We start from the raw sequence: 11,823 nt of genomic DNA on the forward strand, positions 1-11,823 counted from the left end.
CCTGGGCTGTTCCTGAGTGAGGGTGGGAAACCCTGAGCCAGAGCTGTGGGAATGAGGCTTGTCTTAGTGTGGGACTGAGCAGATGTGAGAGTGAGACCCTGGGCCACGGGTGTGGATGGAAGAGTCAGGCTTGGGTGTGAGAGTGAGGCCTGGTCCAGGTGTGGGAGTGAGCCTCTAGAAGAGAACGTGGGTGTGAGAGTGAGGCCTGGACAAGGTGTGGGAGTGAGACCCTAGAACAGGATGTGGGTGTGAGAGTGAGGCCTGGACAAGGTGTGGGAGTGAGCTTCTACAAGAGAACGTAGGTGTGAGAGTGAGACCCTGGGCCAGGGATGTGGATGGAAGACCTAGGCCTAGGTGTGTGAGTGAGGCCAGGCTTAGCTGAGGGATTGAAGGCCTGGGCAAAAGCTGTGGGTGGAAGGGCCAGACCTGGGTGTGGGAGAGAGTCCCTGGGCCAGGGCTGTGGATGGGAAAGTCTGGCCCTGGTGTTGGAAGGAGACCAGAGGACAGGACGTGGGTATGGGAGTGAGGCACTGACCAAACCTCAGAGGATGATGTAGGTTTGTACTTCTCTCTGGATTTTCCATTACAGATCAAGGAGGTTTTCCGCAGAGAGTTGGAGAAAGCGGAGTCGGAGGTGAAGAAGACGAGTGCTATAATTTCAGAGTACAAGCAGGTACTGACAGAAAGACACCATCGCCCGCAGACAGTTCAGACACAGGGCCATTACCACTGGTGGCTGAGGGGCGGAGGTTACACTGATGGGGCTGAGGGTCGGGTAAGGTGGATGGTGACACAATCTCTCTATATTTTTGGGACCATTAGCTATGAATCAGTCAGACTGAAGTTCCACTCCCTTCTTCTGGACCTTCTAAACCCTGTGGTTAGAGCAATAAAATAGGGTTGAAAGAGCTCCTCATCCCTTGACCCCATCTCCTCAGTGCAGACAGCTCCTTACCCCCAGACCCCGTCTCCTCAGTGCAGACAGCTCCTTTCACCCAGACCCCGTCTCCTCAGTGCAGGCAGCTCCTTTACCCCCAGACCTGTCACCTCAGTGCAGACAGCTCCTTTACCCCCAGACCTGTCACCTCAGTGCAGACAGCTCCTTTACCCCCAGACCTGTCACCTCAGTGCAGACAGCTCCTTTACCCCAGACCCTGTCTCCTCAGTGCAGACAGCCCCTTTACCCCAGCCCTGTCTCCTCAGTGCAGACAGCTCCTTTCCCCCAGATCCCGTCTCCTCGGTGCAGACAGCTCTTGTCCCCACTGTCTGGGAGAAGAAATTTCTATCCACCTCAGATTTAACTGACTGGCCCCCTTATTTTGTTACTGTGATATCTTTTGTTCGTGGCTCTGTTGCTGGTAACCTCATCTCAACATCTACACTGCCAGCCTCCCTTAGGTTCTCATATGATTGGTTGAGATGGCCCTTCATTTATCTAAGCTCTACGGTCCAGACTCGATGTGGTTTTACTCTTTTGCCTCCCCTTCTCCCTCCATGGCCTCTGTCTTCCGTTTGTTGTGTAACAGGACCAACACTGATCCTTCCTCTTTGTTAAGATCTGTTCACAGCTGAGCACACGACTGGAGAAGCAGCAAGCTGCCAGTAAGGAGGAGCTGGAGATGGTAAAGGTACGTGTGACTCCTATTGACAAACTGGCTTTGAATGTTCCCCTTCTGCACATATCCAAGTGTGACCCCGATCCCCTGCAGGGCCGACCTGGTTCTTATGTTGGTCCAGGACAGCCTCTGTCATAGACTCAGCTCCTTGCCTTGACAACCCTGCTACCGTCTCAACAGGAGTCTGAGCCTGGTAACACTGGTTGGGTACAGCCGCAGGGGTTCCGAGGCTTCCCCAGAAACAATAAAAGTCTGTTGTGACTGTTAACGAAAGCACCAGAGAGAATAAATCCTTTATTTGGCACACACAAGCTGACAGCATTTGGAATCACTTTGGAGAGAGGTTCCCTGACCCAACGTTACATCACATTTTTATATGCTAAAGTTCAGGGTAACATCAAGCCAAATTCTATAGTTACAATGCATTCATTATACCCGTACCAGCCAGTGATACAGCCAGTCAAGATGCTCTCAATGGTACCCCTATAGAAGGTCTTGAGGATTTGGGGGCTAATGCTGAACTACTTCAGTCACCAGAGGTGGAAGAGATGCTATTGTGCTTTTTTCGTCACACAGCCGGTGTGGTCAGTCCAGGTGAAATGCAATATATGTCTGATTTTGCAAAGTGCAAGAACTTCCACAGGTGGGCTTCAGCTGCAACTGTTCTTACCCCCTGTTTAAAGAGTTGTTAGCACAGAAACAGGCCCTTCAGCCCACTACATGCTACTGATCATTACTAACCCCATTTACTTAGGTTAGGTCCATAGCCTTCAATGCCTTGGCAATTCACATGTGTGTGACGATTCTCCTTAAATGTTGTAAATGTCTCTGTCTGTGCAACCTTCTCTAGGTGTGTGTTCCAGATTGCAACCACCTTCTAGTGAAAACACTTCTCCGCAGATCCTCTCTGTTGGATTCAGGTGTAGAATTGTTATTTTTCTAGCATTTTCCTTGTAGTTTAACTTTTCCATGCTTACTTATAATTTTTATATGATCACCTATATACATGTAATTGTTTAGTAAATTTCCCAATAATTGTTGTATAGCTGATTCTGTGTTTTTCTAGAATCTTCTCAGTTCTTTGTGCAGCAGGTGTCATGTCATTTGAATCTGGCTAGTTAATAGATTAATTGTTATCACTGGAATGTGCTGTTATCTACAGTCTGAGTATGAAATGACCATGATTTCTCTTCTTTGTTTTTGTTACACTTGATAAAACACAACCACCTGGTTTTATGCCTCATTCTTTACTTCCGAAGAACCTCAGAATCAATATCAGCAGATTCAACATCTCTAAACCTCCAACTGCTTGGTGCAGTAGTGTAGTGGTTAGCACAATACTTCACAGTACCAGCAACCCGGGTTCAATTCCCACTGCTGCTTATAAGGAGTTGTACCTTCTCCCAGTGACTGTATAGGTTTCCTCCAGATGCTCCAGTTTCCTCCCACAGTTCAAAGATGTACCAGTTGGTAGGTTGTTGTAAGCTGTCCCATGATTAGGCTAGGGTTAAATTGGGTGTTGCTGGGCAACGCAGCTTGAAGGCCCAGAAGAGCTTATATCTCAATAAATAAATAAACAAACCTTGGTCTTAGACATTCCCATCCAAGAAAAATATTCTTACTATCTTTGTTTTGCTTTTGGTTCTAATCAGGTTCTTTTGTGCACTTTTCTTATAGAATTTATGTTTAGTTTATGTTTTTTCTTTTGAATGTTGTGTCTCTAAAGTTCAGTGCCTGTGTTACCACTGCAAGTTTTTCATTGCCTCTGTACATATATGCACTTGTGCATTTGACAATAAACTCAGCTGAACATGACCCTACCTATCCCTCTTTTAATGTTGTTAGCTCTACAATTGCTGGTTCAACATAATTGTCTTCATGACTTTGTATACATTGTATTTTTGATCACCTTTTTCCTGAACTACATGTATGCACTATACTATTCAAATAAATCTTTACACAGAGACTGATAACTAATAAATAACAGCAGTGATTACAAGGGTAGTAGGGTGGAGACTTGTTCTACCAAAGGAGGGATAAAGCGCTCCTTCTCTCCGCTAGCCTGCAGGTCACTCTTGACCACCACCACCCCCCCCCCCCCCGCAAATCAGGATCATGTGAAGCCATGGGAGCAGGTGGCACATATCACAACTCCTGGTTATGCGACCACTAACGCTAGGCAAACAACCTCTGAAGAGTATTGATAATGGCTGGGATCACCCATCTTGTAAAGACACTGCCCAGAAGAAGGCAATGACAAACCACCTCTGAAGAAAAATTTGTCGGACCTCTTTCTCTTTGTTCCTACCACTTCTGAAGTCACAAAACTGTCTCCTTTGACTGTATGAGGCTTTCAGTTCAGACATGACTGTGTACAGCTTCTCTGGTCATGTCATGTTCTGCTCTGTTGTGTCGGGTTGACAATAAATTAACAACAACTGTAACATCCCTTAGAGTTTCCGTGTGAAATTTACATTTACAACTTGGGTGTGAGTGTAGGAGGAATGATTAGTAAGTATGCAGATGACTTGAAAATTGGTGCTGATGAAAATTGATGGGAAGAATTGTTGTCTAAAGATACAGCAGGATATAGCTGAGATAGAAAACTGAAAAGAGGATTGGCAGATGGAATTTAATCCAGACGAGTGTGAGACTGCCGTTTGGGAAGTCAAATGAGGGAGGCATATACTGTAGATGGAAGGGTGCTGTGGAATATTGATAAACAATGGATCTGGGGATTCAAGTGCACGGTTCTCTGAATATGCCAACACAGATCAATAGGATTCAATAGATGGTGAAGAAAGTGTATTTCATACTTGCTTTTCATAAATTGGGACATAGAGTGTTGGGACGTAATTTTGCAACTATACAAAACATTGGTTACACTGTACTGAGAGTATTGTGTGCAGTTCTGGCCAGGAAGAATGTAGTTGCAGAGGCAAGAATGCAGAGGAGATTCACCAGGGTGTTGCCTAGATTGGAGTTATGGGGAGGGATTAGATAGGCTGGGAAGAGTCTGTCTTTCCTTGAGTGAAGGGGGCTAAGTGAGGGGTGACCTCATAGAAGTACATAAAATTACAAGAGGCATAAAAAGAGGAGATGCCCTGCCTGTTCAAATGTCTGTCTGAAAGCATCTTAAACATTGTGATTGTATCTGATTCCATCACCTGCTCTGGCAGCACCTTCCAGATATCAACGACTCTAGAGGTATCAAGAACAAGAGGGCATAGGATTAAGGCGAGGGGAAGAAACTTGAAAGGGGATCCAATGGGGACGATTTTTCTCACAGAGAGTGGTTGATAAAGAATTGCTATCAGATTGGGGCTCTGAGCCAGTTGTCAAAGATCAGCTGTGGAAAAGTTATTGGAAGGTATTCTAAGGGATGGGATATACAAGTATTGGATAGTCGTGGACTGATTAAGGATAGTCAACATGTCCTCGTGCATGGTAGATCATGTCTAACCAATCTTAGAGAGCTTTTCGAGGAAGTTACCAGGAAAGTGGATGATGGCAAGGTAATGGATGTTGTCTACATGGACCTTAGTCAGGTACTTGACAAGGTCCCATATAGGAGGCTGATCAAGAAGGTTCAGTCACTCAGCATTCAGGATGAGATAGTAAATTGTATTAGACATTGGCTTTGTGGGTGGTTAGAAGAGGGTTGCCTCTCTGACTGGAGGCCTGTGACTAGCGGTGTGACACAGGGATCAGTGCTGGGTCCTTTCGTGTTCATCATCTATATTAATGATCTGGATGATAATGTGGCGAACTAGATCAACAAATTTGCGGATGACACCATGTTTGGGGGTGTAGTTGACAGTGAGGAAGGCTATCATGGCTTGCAGAGGGACCTGCATCAGCTGGAAAAATGGGCTGAAAAGTGGCAAATGGAATTTGATGCAGACAAGTGCAAGGTGTTGGACTTCGGTAGGGCCAACCGGGGAGGTCTTACACAGTGAATGGTAGGGCAGTGAGGAGTATGGTAGAGCAAAGGGATCTGGGAATACAGGTCCATAATTATCTGAAAGTGGCATCACAGAGAAATTGGATCGTAAAGACCTCCATAAATCAATGTATTGAGTACAGAAGATGAGATGGTATGTTGTATAAGACATTGGTGAGGCCTAATTTGGAGTATTGTGTGCAGTTTTGGTCACCTACCTACAGGAAAGATGTAAACAAGGTTGAAAGAGTGCAGAGAAAATTGACAAGGATATTGCCAAGTTTGGAGGACCTGAGTTATAAGGAAAGATTGAATAGGTTAAGGGCTGTATTCTTTAGAACATAGAAGATTAAGAGGAGATTTGATAGAGGTATACAAAATTACAAGCGGTATAGATAGGGTAAGTGCAAGCAGGCTTTTTCCACTGAGGTTAGATGGGACTGCAATCAGAGGTTATGACTGAAGGATGAGAAGTTTAAGGGCAACATGAGGGGAAACTTCTTCATTCAGAGGGTCGTGAGAGTGTGGAATGAGCTGCTAGCACAAGTAGTCCATGGGAGTTGATCTCAATGTTTGACAGAAGTTTGGAAGGGTATGTGGATAGTATGATATGGAGGGGCTATGGGCTTGGTGCAGATCAGTGGCAGTAGGCGATGGTTTCAGCATGAACTGGATGGGGTGAAGGGCCCGTTTCTGTGCTGTACTTCTCTATGACTGACAGGTAGTGAGTGAAACAATAGGTGGTTTACACCTACTTAACACTCCCTTCGGCAAACTACCTGTAGCAGATGAATTGCTGGAAGTGACTACTGTACAGTCCTTATGGAGACAATCCCATCACCCTCCCTGTTGTGCCGCACTGTAGACCAGCAGCCATAGCAGAAATCTGTAACTTCATACTGTCAGCCCTGGTGCAGGGAGGAGTGGAGAAGGGTTAACTGGGAGGTGCACCAGGTATAACCAATACTGATGAGATGGCAGCCGAGTGACCCTGTAATATAGGATTAGGTGCACACTGAACAGTAACAACATGAAACACACAGAGATAAGTGATCTCACAACCCATGATTCCAATCAAAGTTCTGTGATCCTACCACATCCAGTCGTGAATGGTGGTGGACTATTAAATACGTAGCTCACAGGAGGAGAAAGGTCCAAGAACATCCCATCCTCAACATGTGAGTGATAAAGGCTTGACCATTTGCTCCCGTGAATAATCCATCTCAGTACTCTGAAAAGGATAATTGACAGTGCAAAGATATAAAATTAGCATAAACTAACAATAAATGAATGGTGCAAAAAATAGAAATAATGAAAAACAAGAGAAAATCTGCAGATGCTGGATATCTGAGCAACACAGCGGGCAAGGTAGCATCTAGGAAAAGGATACATTCGACGTTTTAGGCCAAAACCCATTGGCACGACTGGAGGAAAAAAGCTTGAGGAGTAGATTTAAAAGGTGGGGGGAGCGTGGGGGAAAGGGGAGAGAGAAGCACTAGGTGATAGGTAAAACCTGAAGGGTGAAGGATGAAGTAAAGAGCTGGGAAGTAAATTGATAAAAGAGACAAGGCCATGGAAGAAAGGGAGGTGATGGGCAAGCATGGAGATAAGGTAAGAGACGGAAAAGGGGATGGAAAATGGTGAAGGAAAGGAGGGGGTGGGGGGAAATACTGGAAGTTCGAGAAATTGATATTCGTGCCATCAGGTTGGAGGCTACCCAAATTGAATATAAGGTGTTGTTCCTTCCACCTAAGTGTGGCCTCATCACAACAGTGGAGGAGGCCATGGATGGACATATCAGAATGGGAATGGGAAATGGAATTAAAATGGGTGGCCACTGGGAGATCCTGCTTTTACTGGTAGGTAGAGTTTTGGTGCTTGGCAAAACGTTTTCCCAATCTACATCGGGTCTCACCAATATACAGGAGGCCACACCGGAAGTATATGATCCCAATAGACTCTCAGGTGAAGTGTCACCTCACCTGGAAGGACTGTTTGGGGCTCTGAATGGTAGTGAGGGAGGAGGTGTAGCAGTTGTTCTACTTGCAAGGATAAGTGCCAGAACGGAGATCAGTGAGGAGGGACGAATGGACAAGGGAGACCCTGCAGCAGAAAATGGGGTCGGGGGTGGGGGGGAGGGAAGGATGTTCTTGGTGGTGGGATCATAATGATGCTAGTGTTAATGTGTCCATGGACCATTCAGAAATGTAATGATGAAGGGGAAGAAGCTGTTTCTGAATCATTGAATGTGGATCTTCAACTTCCTAAACCTCTTCCCCAATGATGGTAGCGAAAAGAAAGCACGTGCCGGATGGTGTTGTGCCTTAGTGATGGATGCCACCTTCTTGATCGTGAGGAGGGTTGTGCCCATGACAGAGCCAGCTGAGTCTAAAACCCCTTGCACCCCTGCTGATTGCAGCCTCCATACCAAGCTCTGATGCAGCCAGTCAAAATGTTTGCTGTTGTACAACTATCAAAATTTGTAGTCTTTGGTGACATACCCAATCCCTTCAAACTCCCAATAAAGCAGAGCCACTGACCCACTTTTGTGATTGCATCAATGTGTTGGGCTCAGGATAGATAGTATCGGGCCAGTTTGATTCATTCCACATAACATCAGGAAACTGAGAACACTGGAAGCATTAAAGGGTTTTGCTGTAATACTGAAGACCTGTGCTCTAGAACTAGCTATGCCTCTAGTAAAGCTGCTCCAGTACAGTTACCTGACAGTGTGGAACATTCCCCAGGGCATTTACAAAAAGCATGACAAATCCAATACAGCTTGTTACCATCCAGTCTGGCAAATTGCAGTCAGTGGTTTTCAAAGGAAGGTCATTATGATCGTTGGGCATCACTGCAGGAGTTATTGAGAACATTGTTCTTGACCAAACTATCTTCAGCTGCTTCATCAATGACCTTCCTTCTATCATAAGCTTGGATTGAGGATGTTAGTTGCACAGCACCTTGTCAGATGTGCAGTCCGTACTTGTGTGCAGGAAAACTGTAGCCACTGTGTAGAGGAAATCGACGGGATTGTGACACAAGTGTGTGTGTGTAATTCTGAACCCAAGGGATGTACTAAATTTTTGAAAACATCCTGAGTTGCCTATCTGGCAATGGATTTAAATCCTGCAATACAGAGGAGCATTCATCCAGGGTCCTGCTGTTCAGTGTCTTAGCCATTAATCTCGCTTTATCCCTACTGCATCACTAATTCTGTTTGTCTCACCAACCCGTCTGCCAGTGCATTCCAGTTCTCAACAGGAACAGAAGGCTGTCACCTCCCAGAATTATATTTTCCATTTTCAATCCGTCTCTCCATCTTGTTTCTGTATCCTCTATATCTTTACCTAAAAAAAAATTAGTCACAAAGTAATGTAGTACGGAAACAAGCCCTTCTGCCCAACTGCTCCATGCTGATTAGGTTGCCCAACTAAGCTAGTCCCATTTGCCCACTTATCCTTCTGAACCTTTCCCATCCAATCAACCCTCTCCTTTTCCTCTCCCACTATCTTCTCCTTTTCTCTGTCTACCCTCTCTCCCCTCTCCCTCTGTAACATGTTTTTTAAAAAAAACTTGTCAAACCTTATATTGTATAAAGCCGTAACAGTTTTGGTTTGTGAGTTTTAATTGATTCCTAGTCTCAGTAACTCATAATTCAGAGATCTCTGGATTTTCACAGCTGCTGTGTGGACAGTCATCTCCCAACTGCCCAGTTCTGTCTTCTTGCTCTGGAACACATCCCTTCACCTGGGAGAGTGTGAGGGTGGGAAAGTTTTAGCTCTGCCTTTCAAAATTGGAGAGCCTATTGATGGAGTGCTTTGTTCAACCATCAGGGTAAGGTGCTGACTTGTGAGCGGTGCTGCGAGCTCTTCAGAAAGGACGGCGAGCTGATCCCAGAGCCTGGGCAGGCCAACATGCACCAGGATGTGGATGAAGAGAAGGAACTCCTAAAGAAACAGCTGAGAGAGATGGAACTGGAACTCGCACAAACCAAACTACAGCTCGTGGAGGCTAAATGCAAAATACAGGTACCAGTTCAACAGGGAGGTAAGAGCTGAACCAGCTACTGGTGAAAGGCTACCTCCTCTCCCTTCTTTCTTTCCCCTCTCTCTCCTTTCTCTCCCTTTCTCCCTCTCTCCTGCATATTAACCCTTTTTAACATTCTCTCTAAGTCATTGTCCTCACTCATTCTCTCTCTCACATGTTTTTTGTTATCTCATTTTTCCTTATCCTCCTCCTATTATTTTACTTTCTCTTCCTATCGCTTATGTTCTCCTATCTCATTGTAGTCACATTCACTCTCTCTCGTTCTCCAAGTCTGACACACCCTTAGTTCCACTCCGTCTCAATCCTCTAGCCAAGTCCCATCTCAGTCTTTCTCATCCCTGTTTTATTCCTCACTCACTCTCCTTCACTATGTCTCTGCATGTCTCATTGTTGCTCCCTTTCTCTCTTTCACATTTTGTCTTTCTCACTATTTCACTATTTCTTACCTTCTACTTCTTCTCTCCTACTCTCCCCTCCCCTTCTCTCCCTCTGTCCTCCCCTCCATTTCTCTCCCTCTCTTTCTCTATTTCTTCTCCAGTCCCTCTCTGTTCTCCACTCTCTCTCTCCCTCTTCCCCTCTCACCCCTATCTCCCCCTCTCCTATTTCTCCCTCTCTCTCTCTTTTCCTTCCCTCTCTCTCTCTATCTCTCCCTTCTCCCCCTGTCCTATCTCTCCCCCTCTCTCCCTCCCCCTCTCTCTTCTCTCCCTCCCTCCTCTCCCTTCTCTCCCTCCCTCCTCTCCATCCCTCCCGTCTTTCCCCCTCTCCTTCTTTTCTCTCTCTCCTATCTCTTCCCCTCTCTGAAGTTTTCTCTCTCTCTTTCTCCACTGCCTCTATCTACCCAATATGTGTACAAGTACAATTGTGTTGAGTGTTCCCACCCCACCCCCATGTGCGATTTTGGGGCTGAATTCCTTCTCTGTTGTATGTTCTTTTAACAGGAGCTGGAGCACCACCGGGGAACTCTGCTCAACGAGATTCAAGCCACCAAAAACTCCTGGCTCAGCAAGACCCTGAACTCTATCAAAACTGCCACCAGCACACAGTCCCCACCCACTCCCCCTCCCCCTCCTCCTCCCAAAGAGAGCACATAGTCCTGACCAGCTCCAGACTGTGTGAGCAGCATCCTAAACACTACTCCACACAGCCAGGCTGCACAGGGGAAAGGCAGTTACTGGAGAGTACCAGCCTGTCTGGCTGACCACTGTTAGCCCTTTTGTACATTCATAGGTTCGTTCATTATTTAATCCAATGTTACTAACTGTTGGTTTGTGTATTGTAAGGCAACAGATGTTTATTGTATTTTATATTACCTTGGTGTTCCTTTCATTGCCATTGGTCTTTTGATTGACATTGCCACTGGCCAATGTAGTAAAAGCACCAGTTCTGTACTCTGCATGAGGGAAGGTTTCCCTACAGTATTCTACCCCTCCCTGAATATAATAACATCTTCCTTCCCTCCCTGGGCTCAGTGACTGAGAACAATCAAGCTCTGTGCCAGTCTGTCTCAGACTGACTGAGAGTGTCACCCTCAGTTGATTTGATCGGCTGATATTTGTTGCATTGTTTATGTTGGTTGCTGAGCCACATGGCCACTGGCTGGACACCTTGAATGTTCTTTTAACATCCTGCAGGACTGCCCCAACCTTCTCCTCTTAGAGTCTTTACAAACTGATGTGTGTAGATGTGGCAATGTAACTGATACTGGATTCAATTTGCACAATGTATAAAGAAATTATCTATCTTGTTTCTCTAATTTTCAAACTGGCTCAATATTAAAAATAGTTAAATTTGGGAAAGATTTTATGCTTAATCTGCTTCCTGTCCTGGCAGGAGGTAGGTTTTTTCTGTTTCGGGTTATCTATAGTTTCAGGCTTCCCATCTCTTGACTCATGGCACAGACCCAGACCTATGGGAGAGCTTGAATTTCTAACAGTTGTATTTTCGAAAATAAACTAACTGGCTCAGACTTGTGTCTGCCTGAATTCTGTGACACTCCATCATGGGAGATAACACATTTGTCTATAGGGCATTCCCAGCTCCTCGATCACCTTGCCAGTTCAGCTAGAGCAGATCCAGAGTAAGTTGGGACAAACTCCTGGACAGCAAAAGCTTGGGACCATTGCTCTCTAGCACTGCACTGCATGCAGGATATCCTGACCACTGCCTGTGGCACAGACACTCATTAACTGACCAGGGCTTGTCCACATTACCAGA

General features: G+C 45.6%; 1 protein-coding gene across 5 annotated transcripts in view; it reads left to right on the forward strand.

Annotated features, from left to right (window-relative positions):
* The window catches only part of rabgap1l (RAB GTPase activating protein 1-like), a 586,024-nt gene extending 574,459 nt beyond the window's left edge, over positions 1–11,565 (forward strand). For all 5 annotated transcript variants that reach the window (XM_063063651.1, XM_063063655.1, XM_063063653.1 and 2 more), the window contains 4 exons: positions 590–673; positions 1,557–1,628; positions 9,396–9,590; positions 10,548–11,565. In XM_063063651.1, the coding sequence (XP_062919721.1) occupies positions 590–673; positions 1,557–1,628; positions 9,396–9,590; positions 10,548–10,700 (504 nt within the window). In that variant the 3' untranslated portion in view covers positions 10,701–11,565. The remainder of the gene's footprint in view (positions 1–589; positions 674–1,556; positions 1,629–9,395; positions 9,591–10,547) is intronic.
* The last annotated feature ends 258 nt before the right edge of the window (positions 11,566–11,823 follow it).

Source organism: Mobula hypostoma, chromosome 12 (genome assembly GCF_963921235.1).
Source record: "Mobula hypostoma chromosome 12, sMobHyp1.1, whole genome shotgun sequence".
In the NCBI taxonomy this organism is placed as follows: Eukaryota; Metazoa; Chordata; class Chondrichthyes; order Myliobatiformes; family Myliobatidae; genus Mobula; species Mobula hypostoma.